Source organism: Lolium rigidum, chromosome 4 (genome assembly GCF_022539505.1).
Source record: "Lolium rigidum isolate FL_2022 chromosome 4, APGP_CSIRO_Lrig_0.1, whole genome shotgun sequence".
Lineage (NCBI taxonomy): Eukaryota > Viridiplantae > Streptophyta > Magnoliopsida > Poales > Poaceae > Lolium > Lolium rigidum.
Window position 1 is genome coordinate 212,866,903 of NC_061511.1, and position 20,815 is coordinate 212,887,717.

The 20,815-nt window shown below is 44.9% G+C and overlaps 1 protein-coding gene across 1 annotated transcript; it reads left to right on the forward strand.

Annotated features, from left to right (window-relative positions):
* The first annotated feature begins 9,852 nt into the window (after positions 1-9,852).
* On the forward strand, positions 9,853-18,948 carry LOC124648207 (PLASMODESMATA CALLOSE-BINDING PROTEIN 3-like). The gene is made up of 3 exons (XM_047188004.1): positions 9,853-9,929; positions 18,086-18,607; positions 18,702-18,948. The coding sequence occupies exons 1-3, from the start codon at positions 9,853-9,855 to the stop codon at positions 18,946-18,948; spliced, it is 846 nt and encodes a 281-aa protein (XP_047043960.1).
* Positions 18,949-20,815: the final 1,867 nt, after the last annotated feature.

Sequence of the window (20,815 nt, forward strand, 5' to 3'; positions counted from 1 at the left end):
GCTAACAAATACAATACTAGTTTATCTGATTTTTTTATGATGTAGACTAGTAAATCAAAACGGAGGGAGTATCTTGTAAAACCACCATGACCTGAAGTATTTCTAGGATTACTCATGGAAATATATATCACACAGCAAATAATAAACTACTACTAAATGCAACAATGCACAGCTCTTTAACTATATATATGATTCTCCTCAACACGGCAAATCCAAGTTGAGAATAAATAAATACACATGGATACAACTACACCCTTTGATTTGGACGATTCCACTACTTAGTAATACATCAACTAAAACAATATTACATAGGCCGCCGGATTAGGTCACCGGAGGCAAGCCGCCCGATGTTGTCGGTGATAGACCATGCGTGCAGAGTTGCACGAAGGCATGATGTTCAGGGCTCCAATGACAACTTTACAAGACACCTTATGAATGTGTATGAACGTCCACCACTGGGCTGCACAACATACAAAACAACGCTATAAGACAAAATAGCAAGGCCATAAAGAAAGTAGAAACAACAACATCTTAGAATCTCCTTTCTTCTTGCGGCCACGAACATGCATATAAACAATTTATGTTGGTGGATTTCTAATCATATATAACTTCCATATATGACTGGTACCTACTATCTCCTATTCACATGAAGCACTGGCTTCATGTATCACCACCTTCTTAAATATATTAGACCCAGATGATGAAACTCAAGAGGCTCCAATACCAGCAACAAAATGAACATAATTTAAGCCTTAAAATCATATTTGCGCTATCTTCTTCACAGTGTATGGGGTAAGAAACTAGTGTCAGCGACTATTAAATAAGAAACTAGCATATAGAGCATGGCCACACAAGGTATAGTAGTACCAACTATGCATTAGTAGAATAGACTCAAATCCCAAGGAACAATTTATATTATCACAAGCGTAAAGTTTTCTTAACAAAGCAAAGGCGAGATGAGCAAATTATTAGAGCACATTCCGGCACCATAAACACACGTGTGCATTCTACTTTTATGTCGTTACAGATTAAGTGCTTATCATGGCAATCTGTAGCCATGTTGGATCTAGTCCAAAGCACAGATCAATAAGAACATAACAAGATATAAAAACATAACAAGATATCCTTGACATTTGAACAACATTTTCCCTCAAATTAGCGGAAGCGCCGATGCTGAAATCTTGACTAAGGAAATTAGCTAGAGACACTAAAAATATAATCTTTCCTTGCAGGAGTCTCTTTTGTCCACTCTAGCAAACATACACGACACAGTCCAGGAAAAATAGGTAGGCATCAAGAGACAAAGAGAGACCTTACGAGGGGGCATTGTGATATAGGAGACGTCCAGGTCGAAGAAGACAGGGGCAGTAGCTTGTACTGGACGCCGGCAACACAAACAGGAGCTCACGTGGTCATCAGCAGCAGCTCCAGTTGACACCACCACCACCATGACACCTGAGGGCACCCCCCACCAGAACACCAACGGAGGGCACCAACGCCACCACTGGAACAACAACATGAGCTGAGAAAAATGGAATCAAAGAGAGCATTCACACGCAAATCCAAGCCAAGCAGCTCAAGGAGGGAGATAGAAAGAAAGGTGCTTACTTTCGGACACGGGGAGGCATTTGGAGCATCAGCTATACTGCAGGTCATATCAGCAGCAGGCCCGGGGGAGACAGTGGGCTGGCAAGGGCGAGCACAAGGACAAATTAATTACTTCAGGTATGGGTCTTTTCTTCTTTACCTGAAAATCACAAACACAATTACACTACTTAGTATTACAAAAAAAAATGGAACGGTGCTGCATAAGCAGCCGGGTCAAGGCGTAACAGACGAGACGCAAGCCGCGTCACCTGAGCCAGTTGGCGATAGACCATGCGTGCTGCGGAGCCGCACGAGGATGGGCCATGTAGGGCTCCAATAATCACTTCTTTACAAGACACCTTATTTACAAAATGTTGCTGCCTGGATGAATTTCCACCACTAAGGCTGCACAGCATACAAAACAATGCTATAAGACAAAATAGCAAGGCTAGAAAGAAAGTAGAACCAACAGCATGTTAGAATCTCTTATGCTTGTGACCACCAACATGCATAAAAACAATTTATGTTGATGGATTTCTAGTCATGAATAACTTCAAAATGACTAGTACCTACTATCTCCTATTCACATCAAGCTCTGGCTTTACGTATCACCACCAGCTTCAATATATTTGTCCAAGATGAAGAAAATCAACAGGCTCGGGTACCAGCAACCAAATATAATAGAATTTAAGCCACACATGGGTACCTGCATTATTGCAAGGGTTGGACGTGTGCCTTGTAACATAGTACTCCCTCCATCTCATGAAAGTTGTCTCAACTTTATCAAAATTTAGATGTATCTAGACACTATACATCAAAATTTTGATAAACTTGAGACAACTTTTATGAGACGGAGAGAGTATATGTTTTATTATAAAATCATATAAGAAACTAGTTTCAGCACCTATTAAATAAGAAACCAACATATAGAGCATGACCACACAAGGTACAGTAGTACCATCTATGCATCCGTAGCATAGACTCAAATCCCAAGCACTGATTTACATTATGACTAGCACAAAGTTTCCTTAATAAAGCAAAGGCAGAAGGGAAAATTATTAGAGAATATTGTAGCAACTGAAACACACGTGTGCATTCTACTCTTACATCGCTATAGATTAAGTGCTTAACTGCTTATCATGGTATTGCAATTTGCAGTCATGATGGATCTAGTCCAGAGGACGAATCAATAAGGACAACACAAGATATCATCGACATTTGAACAATATTTTCCCTTAAATTGGCGGAAGCGCCCATCCTGAAATCTTCACTAAGGAAATTATCTAGATACACTAAAAAACTAATCTTTCTGTGGAGGAGTCACATTTGTCCACTCTAGCAAACATGCATGGCACAGTCCAGGGAAAGTAGGGAGGCATCTAGAGAGAAAGAGAGACCTTCCAAGGGGGTATGTTGTAATGTAGGAGACGTCCAGGTCGAAGAAGGCAGGGGCAACAGGTCGTACTAGACGCCAGCAACACCAGCAGGAGCTCCCGTGGTTGCCGGCAACAGCTGTGGTGGACAACACCACCACCGAAACACCAACGGAGGGCACCAACACCACCACACCACCACCGGAACAACAACGTGACCTGAGAAAAATGGAATCAAAGCATGCATTCAAACGCAGATCCAAACCAAGCCGTTCAAGGAGGGAGATAGAAAGAAGGTGCTTACTTTCAGGCAGGGGGACGCAATTGGAGCATCAGCGCCTCTCCTACATGTCAGAGCTGCAACATGCCTGGTGGAGGCAGTGAGCTGGCTAGGGCTCCAACATGTCAGAGCAGCAATATTACTGGTGGAGGTAGTGATCTAGCGAGGGCGAACACAAGAACAAACTAGTTAACTTCAGGTCTTGGCTCTTTTCTTCTTTACACAAAGATAAACCTCAAATGTTTAGTATAGGGAATTATAATTTTAACTACTAAATAGAGGAACACAGTTCAAGCCAAAGAACATAGGCAGTCACCTTCACGGTATTGTTTGAACTAGATTCATAACCATTATTTCCCCTGGCGTTCCTAGCAAAAGTAAATTATATTGGTGAGCACATGGAGTCTTCTGAGTGGAAACTGCTACATATTGCTCGACCCGAACATAATGATCGCCTATGAAGTGCTTTTGCGGACCAACTCAAGACTTAGACCTGAAAGACAGTTATGTTTGCATCAAGTAAGGTGGCTGCGGTTATAGAGTAACATAGATCTAGTAGGTGACTCCAAGAATTAATCAGCAGATCACACATGAATCAACATTTTAAATAGACATAGAACTGAAGGATTTACTCACTTGAGAATGGCGGTGGCCGATGCCGTTCTCTAATCACCGAGAGGTGCCGTCCCACCGGCAAGCGAGACCACCGCCGGTCAAGCACGCAGCAACCAGTAGAAGGCATGGAAACCGTGCCTGCAGCAGCAACTCAGGCACGTGGTCAGGGGAGAAATCAGAGTACCCGCCCAAGCATGCGACCAACAACACGAACTTGTGGAGGTCTTCTCCTTTTCTGAATGGGCACAAGCATGATCAATTATACATATGCAGATTCATGCCATTAATAAAAATAGTATCAAGAAATGACTTCTAAAGCTATCATGGTAAATGTAAGTATTTCACCAAGGTCAGCCATTGAAAAATGTACAAGACGTGAATTTTTGTACTAGAACTAAGTTCCTGGAGAACTAGAAACACTACAATTGTAAAGAAATATATATAAGTACAACCTCATGTGTCAGGAGGGGTATTCAAACATGTCGCCGTCATCAACGTCAACAAAAGACGCACAAACACACACGCCCAAGCCATGAGGGCCATGATCTAGAGCACCACAGAGGGGGTTGCAAGATAGAAGGAGCATGTACCATTCATTTGTAGAAGAAAGCCACCCTGATTGGCTGGTTGCGTTGCTGTGAGCCCACCACCATCAGGCTAATGGTGGAAAGAGATCAATCAACCCAAGAGCAGATGCTCAATCTTGCATCCCACGACTATAGATTCAACCTCCAAACTGTTCAATTAAACAAAGGTCAAACCCTGCATTTCATAGAAGGTGAATCAGTAAGAAGCTACAGCTCAATAAGTATGGTGTTTGAAAAACACTCTGCACGGAGAAGAAAACTAATGAGCATATGTGAAAAATCCTCAAATGCCAATAATTGAACATATGAAGGGCATATCAGTCTAACAGACTAGTATATCTTGCATTAACAAGAATGAATAAGATATATGCACATGTTTCGCTAATATCTGCATATACTTACCACAGAAGCATCACCCAGATGGGCATACCATTGACAATTCTTTAATATAAATTTCACTAGACATATATAGCCATACTGGACCAACAAAACTTATTTTTGGACGATGCTAAAAAACCTACCGGTCTAACATAGTAAGCACAAATTCTTTCATCAACATGAATATAAAGATGAACCTATTCTACAATTTGAGTTCATAGTTCTAAATGAACAAGCACATGCTTCGCTATCAATCAATACAATTAGTCTGCATGCTCACCCCGTGTACATAGAGATGCCCATGCTTACATAGCTCATTCACTTGTCTCTCAAGAGGGTTTCCTAACGGAAACAATTTCTTCCATGTCCATGTCCAGATAAATAAACCAGCAATCTAGGTTCACATATGCATGAAAAGGCACTAGCTAGTAAAAGTGTTAAAGTAGACAAGTAGATCAAAGCTTTGGTTTATCTAGTAAAAGATGAAACTTTTTTCAATGCTCAAATAAAAAATGACATAATATTCAGATTCATACATCAGAGCAATAGCTCAGAATTTACAAGTACTTGCAGTACCAATATAACTAAATAGATAAGTCATCATAGATTGAAGTACAATTTCCAGGAAAGCAATATCTCGGAATTTACAAGTACTTACAGTATGGTGAGCATGCTCAGCCTCATCAGCACCCCACCCCCCTAATCAATTCTTGAACTCACATCAGAAAACATGCACATGCGATCAATAGTTATAGTCAAGATAAAAAAAATTACCTGCCACGAGTTATACTTGCGCCTCGGAGAAAGTGAGGTCCTGCTAGTCAGACGGAAGCTCAAAGAGGAAGGCAAGACGAGGGGCGCCGCCCTGGAACTTGTCCTTGTCGCCCCCATCGCCTTGGCCGATTCGAACGACCGGGGAAGAGCCTCAAACATATGTACTGGAGCTCCGATCTTCTCGCCTACAAAAATCAACATGCCAAAGATGATGATGGGATTGCTAAAAATTGACAAGTGAAAGTATTATCAGGTGAGTCAAAACAATGCGACAACAATGGTTTTTTTCTTATTTAATACCATCATAAAAAAGGACATGGTTATTCTAGCTACCATGCACTCTAGGAAAGAAAAATTAACAGTTCCTGAAGGGAAAGATATCTATATCCAATAAGGATACACAAAACCCTTCAAATCTAGCTTGGATATCTGACATATAGTTTTGACAGTCATAATCATTTCAGAATCACCAAAGATGGTTACCAACACATATATCGAATGAGAATGTAAGAAAACAACAAACTAGGGAATCAGACCTCAAGTAGATTGTTACTGATATCTTACTTCTATTTTAAGTGGCATACATCAACATAACATGCAGCCTGGAGGCTCAGACCAGCTAGGAGGCGACTAGACCTTGGCAATACTAAGATAGTATCACAACAAAAATGTCAAGAAAGAAATAGAAAGTAAAGTACCAATCAGACTGAACCAAAACCAACATATCAGCTTCTTTGCTCAATACAAATCGGATGATCTTGACAATTTAAGATATATCTAAAATTGTCACGACTTTCCGAATTACAACATGATGTGACGGAAGCATTTTAGACAAATCCAACTCAATTTTATAGAAGCAATTTTGGTCAAATTTCACTGAATATGAAACAAAATTCAGTCATATATTCCAAACAAATTCCACAGACAATCTATTTATACCATCTCAACCTATAGGTTGATGGAACAGAAAATAATGAAAATCCAAGAAAGGCACAACCCAACAAAGAAAATCCAAGGCACAACCCTTCACCAACCGGGTCTGTAACAAGTGCTAGTTTCTCGATGCGACACAAACCAAGATTAAGCAACATCGCAACAGAGAAATAGCACTAACTACCACCTTTACATGGGTGAACCAAACTTCCATAATCCGATAGAAAAACATAACCAGTTTTCATACAATGATACGGCCCATTCAGCTAATTCAACAAAATGAAAAGATTATGTGCCTTATAGAAAAAGCAAGCATAAGAAAAGTAGAAATATAGATAAGAGTCACTACAAAACTATACCCTTACATTACCAAGCGTTGGTCTTTGCATCAGTACTAACAGCCGTGAGAAATTAAGGTAGGAGAATCTCGCATACAAGCAGAGCATATCACACATGATTTCTTCGTATCAGACTAGTGCAAACTCGGGGCCTTCATAGTTGTAGTAACATCTGGTGAGCTTAATCACAGCAACCGATAGCACTCACCGAGAGCATAAAGAGAAGCTCCCAGAGGTCGTGGGCCCCGTTGGTACTATCTTTGGCCTTGCAGCTCGTAGTAGAGGTTGTGTTCTGGCAACCGGTGTTCATACCAGCCCTTCCTCAGTAGGAATGTCCAAGTTTGAGCAATCCTGTGAGTAAAGCATGGACATCAACTTCTACAAAGCTACATAACATCGAAACTGAAAAAACACTCAGATATTGGCAAAAGGGATTTCACTTCACTCACGGCATAAGAATAGCAATAGTCAGTTGTCACTTTAATCTTAAGCCTAAACCAAGTAAGAAAAATACTCCTAGTGAAACCATCACGAGGTCTAACTATAGGAGGAAAATACACCGTTAATCATGTAGATAAAGATCATGATAAAATAAGTGTACTTTTGCAACATCAAACCATTATCAGGATTTACATATATATAGATGGGAAATGTAAGTGCAAAATAAGAGATTGTAGCATAAACCATGATTGAGTTGAATACATTGAAATGCAACCAATGGTTGACACGTTAATAAGTAGCAACTGCCATGTCAGCAAGTAGAAACCAAGAACTTGAGTTAATAAGTTAAGAAGATAACTTCCAAGAAATAGAGCTAAATCATCCAAAGCTTTATTTTTTGTTGCTCAAATGAATCGCCAAAAAGTCGGTAACCTCCTAGAGATTTATTCATTTAGTAAAATGCTGAATCCATTATCATGATACGAGAGCAATAATTAATCAGGACTACCAAGTAATTTGTGCAAAGCAATCACCAAGATACCCCATGGATGACTGGACCATGACAAGGTAGAACAGTAAAAAAGGACCTTTTGCATAGCGTCATCGACGTCTCCCTCGAGCTCGAGATGGGGTTGGACGAATTCCTCATCAAGATTGTCCAGGTCATTCCCCTCCCCCCCTTTTGCATCATTGTCGGCATGGACAGTGAGCGAACATAGGAGTTGCTGATGGAGGTGCGGGCCATCAACCTCTCTATCCAAGCGGCAGGAAGGCCCGAGTAGGGCAACATGGAAAGTAGCGTTTATGCGTCGCTGGTCGTTGGCAAGAGATGTGTTGTACATAGTTGTCACCTGCCGGTGAGCCACACATCCCCTCTCTCTGTCTACCACAGCAAACCACCCATTAATCATGTAGAAAAAGAGTAGCATGAGCAAATAAGTTTTACTTTTGAAAGTTGAAACCATTATGAGGAATTAGATGTATAGAGATAGGAAATAAGCGAAGTGAATAGATTGAAATGCAACCAATGATACTTGAAAAGATAATAAGCAGCAACTGTCATGCCATGTTAGTAAGTGAGAAACAAAAAAAAACTTGAGTTAATAACTTGAGAAGGTAGCTTTTTTTATTGTATGAGACATAGCCGCGGTCATACAAATATACTGAGATGCACTTAAATGTTCAAGAAGCATAGCTAAATCCGGCTTGATTTTTGTTAATCAAATGAATCACCAAAAAGTAGGTACTACCAGAGATTGATTCCAAAGCATCTCAGCAACACTAGCTATATGTGGATGTTTTGAATTGCATCTTGTAATTTAGAGAAGAAAGAACTAACTAGCATATCATATCACAGAAAAAACACTTGAAATAGACCTAGAAAGAAATGAGGGTCTACCTCCCTATGGTAGAACAAACTAAACAAAGACATGCAGGAGTAGTAGCCGCAGCTATCAGCCTTGGTTCGTCAGCTAGGTAAGGGCAGCGACGATGCAAATGCCTCTCAGCTCTTGGTCCGAGCATAGGGAGGCCCGAGCAGGAGTGCACATGGCAAGGCGGCAACGCAGGTCACCAAGAGGGCAACTGTGGTCGCCATTCCACAGCGAGATGCACAACGTCTCCTGTTCAATCTCTCTACACAGGTGCTCAAGATAATGTCTGAGGACTCAGCAGATTATTTGCACAAGCACAACTAAGAGTTTAACTCCCAAATTTGATAAAATTATAAATAATATAAGATAATTTCACAGATAAGGTTAATATAGGAAGAGGTTTTTCATTTACAAGTAAAAAAACAGAAGTGGTGACACATGCTCTACGCCTCTAGGTAATGTAATGTAACACTGGACCAATATCAATTATCAAGCCCAGCAAGATTCTTAGTGGCTAAGATCAGGACATACCAAATCAGGTCCAACTTCCTATCTTAGTGACTTCAGCGCTACTATATAAAAATGGTGAATCAATACATCAACTCCCATATTTGGTCATTATATGATGAACTTCAATCAAAAAAAAAAACTAATATTTAATACATTAGGTGCTTTCCAAAGCAAAATTGCATCTCACCAACCAAAATTCATGAATGTTTTGATTTCATCTTGTAATAAAATGAGAGATAGCTAGCAGATCACACAGAGAACAAGTGTGCAATTAAACAGATCTATAAAGAGATTGTATCGTGATCTGATGAACCACATTGCCAGAAGACACGAGGACATGATAAACTACACCAAACAGAGTATGGCGAACCAATGTTTGTGGATGATGTGCTAGTATTTAAAAACGTAGTGAATCAACGAACCAACACCCTCAAGTTTGACCGTGATATCCACACAATGTTGCAGGGGGAAGAAAACAACCTTTTGCAGCGCGCTCCGTCGTGCTGGGCCTGGGCGAGCTCCTAGTCGATACCATCGGAGGAGACTGTCCCCGCAGCTGCTGCCATCCATCCGAGATGGAGAAAAGGGAGGAGGAGGGACAGCGGGATATGCAGACACCCGGGGCACTCGGACGCGCTCGCCGGCGGTGATGCGCGCCCCGAGATGGGCGACCGGCACTACAACGTGGACGCCTGTGTCCGCGAGGGCCGCAGCCTTCTGGCTGGCTACGTCTGCTGCAGGTGGCCGCCGAGCCGCCCGACCCTCACCGGCTAGCTATTCCTCTCTGTGGCACTAGAGAAGAGGGGAGCGGGAGAGGGGAGAGCTGGGCGTGGTCGTGGAGTGCTGGGTAGGGAGATTGGAGGGGAATGCGTTGGGGAGAGGAGGAGGCGGCGACCTCGACCTCGACCTCGACCATGGTGTGCTGCGGGCGGAGTGAATGCCGGCGGCGGAGTGGATGGCGGGGGTATCGAAAGGACAATCTAATAGTATTGGATTGGCTTTCTGTTGTCGCATTGGGTAGATCAAGAGACTGTTTCGCGCTGGATTTTGTTTTAATGGGAGGTACTGGAGTAAAAAAAAATGTATGCATCTCCCACTGGATTTGCAATATGGCCACTCGTGTATCCACACGTGTTACAAATTCCCTCCTTACTAAAATGTACTAGTGCATATGAATTTTTAGACAAATCAATGTAAAGTTTGACCAACTATGTGTAGAATAAAATATCAACATTTGGAATACCAAACGAAATACCATTAGATTCATCATCATTTATATTTTCATACAGTATATATTAAGTCTTGTAGATAAAAATAATTTTATCTATAAATTTATTCAAACACTTACATCGTTTGACTTTTGAAATATGTTATGCACACTACATTGTGGCAATGAGGGTAAAAAGTTTTATCTCGGAAAAGCGGGTTGTGACCTGATGATGGTGGATGACATACAGAGTAGAGACCGTGACACGTGCATGAGCATGTTGCCCGCCGAAATGTGATGCGGAGTCGGACGCAAACCGAGACGACGTGTTGGACAACCTTGAGCTGAAGCGCTAGACTCTACATGGTTCGTCGAGAACCTCACAACACCCAAGGTGTCGAGAAGACCACACGAAGAACCAAGGCTAATATGCATACACCAAGTAGAAGAACACATTGAAGTGTCTATGGCGCGATAGAAAGGCATTCAATATATAAGAGTATGTGACGGCAATCGGTGTATGCATATTCCCCCGACCACAAACATGCGGCATCAAGATGTTGTCACCATGGTCGAAAGTCGGCGCCACCCCAAGACACCCTAGCAACTTTGCATGGGACACCATAAAACACAACCTTGTGGCTATTTTGGGTTTCTAACGGTTTTTGTGTGTGATGTCATGTGTTCCCCTGATTTACAGCTCATAAATATGCTAAGTTTTCGTCCAAATCTGTGACTTTCCGTGACTTTTCTATTTGATAATAATAATATAATATGACATAGGGACAACACCAACTCAAAAATAGCCCATGCAACCAGAGGAGAGTTCCCCAACCTTCCTCGCATATATTTCAAGAAAAACTTTGATCAGTGGGCTCTCCAACGTGTACCCCTAGATTTTCATATAAAGTTCTTCTTTCATCTGACTTAATTACTCCTTATTTTTGTTAGAATATGTCATAGGAGCATGACCATCACAAAAAAAAATTACGCCACGTCCAAACAACAGTTGGGTCGATGGCCTCAAAGTCTACATTATAAGTGTAGAACCCTCTTAAGTGATAGTTCTCTTTGTGAAGCAAGTGTCACTTCAGAGTTGAGCGCTAGATTTTTCTCTATACAACACCCTATATTCCCATATAAGGACCTCATGTAAGAGCAGGAAAGTTTCCGGCCCTTTCTCACATATTTTCATGAGAAACCCTGACTCGTCGACAACATCTTCCCCTAGCTTCTCATTGAAAGTGGTTATTTCATGTGACATCATCCCAAAAAGAGGCCACGTTCAAACAAGAGTGGGGTCGATGGTCTCGAAGTGGGAGTTTGCACTGTAAGTTCACAATCTTCCTAGCGGGTAGTTTTTCTTGAGGAGAAATTGCCAGTTCGTAGTTGTATCACTAGTAGGAATTAGCTTATAAGCGTAAAAATAGTAGTGGCACACTGTAAAAGTTCCATGTTGTCGGTATTTGGACAAAATACCATCGTCGTACATAATGTTTGAACACTGCTAGTAGTGGCCTATGAACGGCGTAGCCCGGGCATGGCACACTGTCACTTTTGTGGGCCCCGGCGACCTGGTCCGAAAAAAAGGTTGGTGATGTGGGCATTACCCTTCGGATACGCGATATTGCTATACCCGATACATATTATCGAGATGGACCAGCACAAGGACTCAACAAGCTGGACATGTACGCGTTACCAACTTGGACTACAAGGAAAGAAGACTCCAATACGAATCTTACTAGGACTCTTGTAAACTCTAACTTGGCTGATATATAGAGCTAGGCAGGGCACCCCTTAGGGACACCCATATTCAGAAACATAAATCATAGAGGCGACACGCCTAGACAACGCAACCCGCTGATTAGAACTAGACTAGATCTAACAACTCCGCCTATGGCGGCCCCACGTACACATATATTCATATAGTGGATTGCTAGCAGGACGTAGCGATCCTCCACCGCGGGGATGTGAACCTGGGTACGTCGTGTCTTCTCTCGCTCCCGGAACTTCCATCGCCGCCTTCCGTCAACCCTAAGCCCCTCATGGTGGGCATTACCGAGGAACCGCCTCGTCAGTTGGCGTGGCCCACAAGGCTATACCGCTGACACATACAAGCAGCGTAGCCCATTGGGCCAAGCCGCTGACTTTTCCACATGGCCCACCGACAAAAACCACCGCATCTGAATCCCTCCCATAGTCCCATTCCCACCCCCGCCCCGTCCGCCGCGCCGCCACCAAAAGATAGCTAGCTTACTAGAACCAAGGAATCAATTACATGCACGGCACTTGCTACTATGCAATATATACCATGTAGTCAAGATTATCAAAACCAAAATGATCACAAGACGGGTTGCATTTCGCCATGTGTATGTCCTTAGGTGTCCATTGTTTGTGTGTGCATCATGTACACGTGACCAGACATGCACGCGGCTATCTCGTGAGACACCCCCCTTTGAGCGTGGCGTGCTAGGCTTTGAGACCGCTACCTCATCCCCGAGGCAGTGCGTCCGGTTATCATTCCGCCCGTCGATGCCAATTTCGTCAACAAGAGATCTATAGATGTTAAAAGATGATAATTATGAGTTTGAAAATTAAAACCGAGTGTATTAGTTTGTGAAAGTGAAGAAATGGAGAAAAAAAATTAGGTGTGGCCGTGATTGCATTTGCTAAAGGAAAAAAGTAGAAGATAGAGCATATGTACACGTTGCTACATTTGATCACAAGGATTAGCCATGGACAAAGAGTGAGTATGCATGAGTGGCCTTGCTAGCTAGAGAAAGAAAGAAAGATAATCAGAATTTCTCACAAAAAAAGAAAGATAATCAGAACCAGTTACGTACTAATCAAACCGGCAATGACATGCATGCATGTAAGCTGTTAAGGCATCAGCTAGCTAATGGCGATCTCGATCTTAATAGTCTAGTCGAGATGGAAAATAGAGAAAATGTGGGCCGGGGTATAGCCACCCAAATTCGGCCAACCTGCAGCAATGAGGCCCGTTCTGGTTCCTTCGCGTTCCATGGAGAATTGGAACTTCGTCGATTTATTAGACCAGAAAAAAATCAATCGACCCTAAGCCTACCCACCATTTTTCACCTTCCATTTCCGCGACGAGAGAGGCGGCGGCGACCCGACTCGAGGGCCGGAACCATGTCGGCGCGGTTGGCTTGCTCGCCGGCGCGCGCGTGCGTCGTTGCGCGCGGCACCGTCGAGCTCGCCGGACCTCGTCGCGCGCATGGCTGTTGGAGCCCGACTCATTGCCGTGCGCCAGTTCACCGGCGTCTGGCCGGGACGCCGAAGGCAATTAGGCCATGGCAGGTGGACGGCGTCCGCGCTCATCCCCGAGGACCACCAAAGGTCGATTTTTTTTTTTTTTTTTTTTTTGCCTACTACTGAGACCAATCTAGCAGTACACATTAGACCCAAGATCTCGATTATTGTTGGAGCAGAAATAGAGCTCCTTTTCACGTTTTGGGTTGCAGATAGATGCAAACCAGGTTTATGTGAACATTTGGGAAATATGCATTTTGAACAATTTATAAGGAGATTGAGTTGATTCAGTTTAGTAGCATGGATTTTTTGGACAGGGTGTTTCTGCACCCGGGTGCATATGCACCCTTTATTTGAAATACATATTAAATATATTTACAAATGTCAAAAAAATATAAATAAAAATGCCGCATGTATACCTTGACATGTTACATGCTCACAAAGTTGTCTCAGCAAAAATCAAGATGTTTTGTACCCTGTGCAAAAAAGACAAATTTTTGGTGCTAAAATAGTCTATTTCTCGAGGCATTATTTGTCTTTTTTACACAGGGTATAAAAATTGTCGGTTTTATGTGAAACTTTACGTGCACACATAGAACATGTCCCTATACATGCTAAATTTTTTTCCTAAATTTTTTATGTTTTTGAAATATGTTTTATACATACCGGGTGCATATGCACCCGGGATCAGTTTTGGTTTTCTGGGATTTTTTTGTGTGTGTTAGCAAACTGTCCTTATCTGCAGCTATTTAGTTAACTAAATTGAATGGTTTAATACTAGTTTCCTCACCGATTGCTCTAATTAGTTAGCTGAAACCTTAGGTTGGTGGAGAAGAAGATCAAAGTTTGTTTTTACTGAAGTGGACAGTGTCGTGCTATCAGCTGTTTATGTTATTGCTTTGGCGTGGCAGGAGGTAGATTCAGTAGCTTGTTTATGTTACAAAGTTCACTTATGCTAAGCGCTGGCTATTGAGCAGTGGATTGGACAAGTTCCTGGAGCAGTACACCTGCCGGTCTTAGCACCTTGTTCTGCTCTGTCGGCATCAAGGTTCTGTTTCTGTTATGTTGCCTCTTGTGTGGATATCTTGGATTAGAGTCTCATGTACATCTCTAGCTTCCAAAAAATTGATTCTTTTCTCCTGTTGAATGAACTGAATTTGTAGACAGCAGAGGAAGCATGCAGGTATGGATTAAAACAAATCCAGTCAATGAATACTTGTTGTGTTCACAGGCGGTAGATTCATTGGCACTAGTATCTGCTCAACTCGTTTGATTGTTTGCTGCTTATCATGCATGCCCATGCAGTGCTGAAAACTTACATATTTTTCAGGTTCATAGCATATTGGAGGGGGAGGGGAGCAGAAGGATGGTAAGCTCAACGTCATCATCAGAGGCGCTCACCTCCGCCCTCGCTGGCTTGCGCTGGCATCAGAGGCCTTCTTCTTCTTGTTCGATGCCCATGGGTTTAGGTAAGTTACTGGTTCCTACCGTCGAGCCGATGTCCTGAACATGATTATTTGAAGTGTTTATTGGCATGCCATGCTTCAGGTTAGGCTGTTGTATCATAGTGATGTATAACCATTTGGTGGCATGTATAGTTTTGATCTGACCACATATCGAAATGTCGGTGGCACGATTTGGCTGCGTGTTACAACATGGGCCTTTGGTGTTTTTATGGATTCGTCCGTGTGAAGAAGAGTTTGTATGTCTTGGTGGTTTGTCCTTGCGTGTCATGTTAGGATGCCCGCCTCGATTGAATCTGGTTGAATTTGCTCGTACTGATCGTGCAACTATGTAGCCAATCTGTTCCTTCGGCTTTCTATATGCCAAATGAATGCACATACACGTATCATTCAAAAGCTTTGATCTGAGAGCATGTATACGAAATTTTCCTGGCATAACTTTTTAGTTGAAGCTTTGCTTGTTGAAACATGCCCTTTGTTGTTTTAATGGTATCTATCTGTCGGAAGAGTGTAGTTTTGAAGAGCTGTAGAGATTTGTGAAAGTTTGATGGTGTTCAAGTACAAGACGGTGTTGCTGAGGTTCTGCTGTAGAGATGATGCTGCGTTTATGTAAATATAGTAGTGTTTCAACCTGTGTGGGCGTTTCAAGACTTTTAGCCGACATGTATGAACGGCGACCCTAATACGTAGGCGGCATGTGTGTGGTCACCGGTGGAGTTGCTCTAGTTAGGAAAAAAAATGGCACGGATGTATATATTTACAAGATATGTCTGGAAACATGTAAATTTGTGACAATAATTATGGGAGAAATGGAGAAGGTATTTTTGTTCTCCTTAAGAAAAAAGAACCAATCTTATGTTGGGTGGTTAGAGCATCTCCAGTCGCGTCCCCCAAAGCGTCCCCCAAACCGCGCCGGATTGAGCGTTTGGGGGACGTGTTTTGCTCGTGCCGCATTTGGGGGACGTCGCTCCCCAGCCGCGTCCCCCAAACACCGCCCCCAAACATTTAAAATATTTTTTCTTGGCATTTTATTTCAATTTCCACAAACTAATACATAATTGGGAACGTGGTTTACACAAAAACATAGTTTGGACATGGTTTTCCACAAACTAATACATAGTTTGAACCATGGTGGACACAAATATAAAATATTGCAAAGAAACTAAACCTAACTAGGCCGTGCATCGAAGGTTTCGTGTGTTCGCTGCTAAGAAAGAACACTCGAGGGCACACCCGATCACCTAAACTGGAAAATCCAGCGGGAGGATGGTGCCCTTGTTGGTTCTACCGATGAGGCGAACAGGCGAAACCTCCGTGCACGTATTCGCTGCGAAGAAACAACACTCATTCAGTCGTCCTCCTCGTCGGTGCTATCGTCGTGGGAGTCCCTGTCGACGTGGTAGTCCCGGAGGCAGCGCCTCTCGTCGAAGACCTTGACGCTCATGTCCCTGTTGCCGAAGTAGGAGAACACGAGGATGAAGCCGACTTCGAGGCTGTGGTGGCGCGCGAACTTCTCCCAGCCGATGTTGAGGTACATCTTGCCGCGCGCGTCGTAGATCGCCTTGACGATCCACCGGCAGTAGCCGCACGAATGCTCCCGCGGATGCATCGTGCGCGGGCGTACGCCGCCGACGTACTCGGCGAAGGAGTCCGGCAGCCTCTGGATGCCGCGCGGGTCGCCCTTGAGGACGTGGACGAACTCGAACATGACGTCCGGCTCCACGTCCATCTCCGACGATGAAGACGACGGCGTGGGAGGCGACGGCGAGCGTTCAGCTATGCCGCGGCCACGACCACGACCACGGCCGCGGCCGCGAGGTCGGCCTCCGCCTCTACCAGACATAGCGTCGAGTCTTGTTGAGAGATGGTGGCGGCTAGGGTTTGGGAGAGAGGTGCTAGGGTTTGTGTGTGAGAGGGACGATGAGAGGCGCCCCTTTTATAGGCCGGAGGGAGGCGGAGGAGCGGTGGCGCTCATTAACGCCGGCACGCAGAGCTAGGCGCGACGGGACGCGTCGCTGCGCCCTCTGCGGGAACTGCACCGTCGCTGCGCGCCAATAACTTCCGCCTCGCTTTTCGTTGTGTCCGGCGTCCCCGGTGCGTCCCCTGTGGGACGGGGACGGGCTCGGGGCGCCGGACACCGTATAGGGGCGCGCCGGACAAAAAAAGGCTTTGGGGGACGTGGCTGTATAGCATTTTTGGTCCGGCGTGCCCCAAATCCCTTTGGGGGACGGTTTGGGGGACGCGGCTGGAGATGCTCTTAGGAGGACTGTTGAACCCCAGTCCACCAGAGTTCAAAACCCTAGGTTTGATATTTGTGTGTCTCAAAAAGGCGAATATTATTTCAGTGTGCGAGATTCATGTGGTGACTACACCAAGTCTGGATATACAGTAGTATTTTGGAGTAGTAGTGAAGCTTGAATTGATTGTAGCCCAACTATGAGCCCAGCAGCAGGCAGGCTCGCGTGAGGTGAGTGAAAAGTGTGCGGACATGCACGCATGATGGAGCCAACTAAGTTGCGCGCGCGAGACAAGCTAGGCGCCAATCAAGTGGAAGCATGCATATTGAGCGAGTGTAAAACGCTGGAATTAAGCTTGATTCGCTGGAGCGCCGTAGAGTAATGAACGAGACGGCGAAACAGCGAGCGATCTAGGAGTAGTTGATTGAGGCGGCGGCGGCGGCTTGGTTGCGTATGGAGTCGAGTCGGGAACGCGATGTACGAAATGGCGATTCGGGGTATGTGCGCGCGCGGATTAATTAATTAGCGACATGTTTGGTTCCAATTAATTGCTCTTCCATCCCGCGAAGCGCCCAGCCAGAAAGCAATCACTGCATGCTGGAGCACGCCAGGCTGTCAGCGCGCACGCGGAACCCGTTAAATCCCGCTGACCAACGGACGAGCAGAGTGCCGTGTCACTGTCATATACTACTCTCAAACGGATGCTTTCGCGTCAGAAAATCTAGCGAAACTCTCAAACAAACAAAAGGTGATGTTTTCGTCTGGACGCTCTCACGAATTACTGCTTCGGGTCAAGCTGCAGGGCGAGCGGTCGAGCACGGCGTGGCGAGGCTGGAGCGCGCGCGCGACACGCCGAGGCGGGACGTGACGACGCCGCTCGCGACCGTGCCGCTGCCGACGAACCCCGCGCCGGCGTCGCCGCTTGCCACCGCCGAGCCGTCGCTGGCGCACCCGGTTGCCGCTGCCAGCGCCGGGAGCTGGTGCGTGGCGAGCCCGAGCGCGGGCGCGGCGGCGCTGCAGGTGGCGCTGGACTACGCGTGCGGGCAGGGCGCGGACTGCTCGCCGATCCAGCCCGGCGGGAGCTGCGCCGACCCGGACACCGTGCGCGACCACGCCTCATACGCCTTCAACTCGTACTACCAGAAGAACCCCGTCCAGACCAGCTGCGACTTCGCCGGCGCCGCCATCCTCACCAGCACCGATCCCAGCACCACCACCTGCAAGTATCCGTCAACCGGGTAAACCATAAGCCACTGATCATCCAACTGCTGAAAAATCTCTTGTTTCCCTCGTCGTATGATTGACAAACCAACTGGCGCGCGCGTCATGCAGCACGGGCGCATCGGTTCTGAACACGACGAATCCGCTGACCCCGACGTTCGGCTCTCCTCCCGGCGGCTACTACAACTCTCCTCCTGGCGCTGGCGGCTTCTACAACCCCCCTCCTCTCTACGGGTCCATGTCGCCTCCGGACTACGGCGCCGGCATCAGCGCCGCCACGACACCACGCAGCACGATCAGGACGACGTCGCTGACGTGCATCCTCGTTGCGGCGGCGTGTCTCAACCTGTACAAGTAAAGCTTGCAGGCGGCTTTGCAATTCTGATCCATGTGCGACTGAAGGCTGAACATCACTCGACTGAACTGAAGAGGGCTCACATAAAAAAGAAGTGCGATTCTGCAATCTAGATGCATCGGAAAACAGAGTGCCACTGCAGAAGCAGAGTGGCAGCGGCGTCGAGCAGGCTGCTAGCTAATGCTACACATGTTTATAGCCGTAGTCAGTGTTACCAAGTTTTGGCATACATTTCAGTTAGAATGACACATTCCTCCATTGCGGAGGTACAATGTATTGCAAAAAACTCAAGTTCTGTGCATATAGTTTCAAAATCCTCCACCCCCCGTCATGCGCATAGCTTCTTCGTTTTTCGCGAAATATAGACACACGATAATCGTGGAGTAGATACATTAGGTGGCGACTAGAAAAAACACAAGAGTCTCTACTCCCCTCTGCCCTCTAAAAACTTTTGTAATGCTCCTCGGTTTTGCTCCTTTCCGGAGTAGTTTAATATAATCGTTCAGGCTGGCGCAAGCCCACCGTAGTCCAGGTCAAAAAAAAAAAAAACACAAGAGCCATAATATATCTTATTGGTTAGCAAGTTGTGACAACACCATATATAGGGTATCATGGTTAGGTTAGTTGGTGCTTGATGATGTCTCTAACCGAGGGTACGCCCATGTACATCGAAAGAAATAAGATGACGAAGGTCATACGTTGGAGACCAAACCATTGTGAAGTATCACATGGTATCTTGAGCTTCACTAGATGCATACTCACGGAAAAATACAGCGCTAACGGCTAGCCCTATGAACCGATTTTTTTTCCGAAGCGATCCACCCCTCAGGACCCTATGAACCGATGGAACCCTACTAAAGGTTTAAAGAACGACATTGACAATGCTACAAACATTGTGAAAACGATCATGCTTGTACATAGGACCCACTTCAGGATCGACAAGCTTATCTTCTATTCTATCACATCCAAGAAATAGCAGCTGGGGTTTACGAACTTGGCGCTTGGCAACGGGTCTGAAATGGCAAGAAAATTGATTACGCCACACAGGTTTGCAACATGAATTGACCAAAATAGCTCATAAAACGCATAGCCTGTGAGGATGTTTCGTTGAACATTATTGCCAAAGATAGCATACCTAGATACTCCGAGTAGCACACAAAGGGGTATCTCGAAAAAATATAAGTGGTTGGCCTAGGAGGGACCGCCATCCTCACCATCACCGAACCAAGCACCACCGCCTGCAAGTACCCGTCAACCAGGCAAGCCATAACAACCTAATCGAAGTGCTAAAAATTTATTTCGTTTTTATTGTATGATCGACGCAATGTATGATATATCACGCAGCACGGGTGCATTAGTTCTGAACACGACAAATCGGGTGATCTCGACATCTGTATCTACTCCCAGCGGCTACTACAACTCTCCACCTCGTGACGACGGCTTCTAAAAACCCCTCATCTTTATGGGTCCATGTCGCATCCGGACTACGGTGTCGGCATCAGCGCAGCGATGATGCCATGCAACAATATCAGGATAGCGTTGCTGACATGGCTCCTCATCGTGGCCGGAATAGCGAGGATCGGTTTTGCAATTATGATGCATGTGCAACTGGAGGCTGAAGAGGGTTCAGATGACAAAAAAAAAAGGATTTCCGATTCGGCAATCTAAGCCTTATCTTCAAATACTAGGTTCTTTAGAGCGAGTGTTGTTAGAGGCCAGCCCACAATTTGTACCTGCCGTGCAATGAAATACCACCGGAATCTTCTAGACCTCTCCTTTGTGCACAAAAAAAAGGATTAGGCAGAATCGGCAAAATAAGGCAATATATAGTAATTTTTCCTATGGAAAGATATATTTGCCACATTTAATT

Bases quoted from the DNA above. Each gene is read 5' to 3' on its own strand.
- LOC124648207 (XM_047188004.1), top strand. From the start codon at position 9,853: ATGGGCGACCGGCACTACAACGTGGACGCCTGTGTCCGCGAGGGCCGC. The intron at 9,930-18,085 runs GTGGCCGCCGAG...CTTTCGCGTCAG, and splicing joins GCTGGCTACGTCTGCTGCAG to AAAATCTAGCGAAACTCTCA. The intron at 18,608-18,701 runs GTAAACCATAAG...CGCGTCATGCAG, and splicing joins TGCAAGTATCCGTCAACCGG to CACGGGCGCATCGGTTCTGA.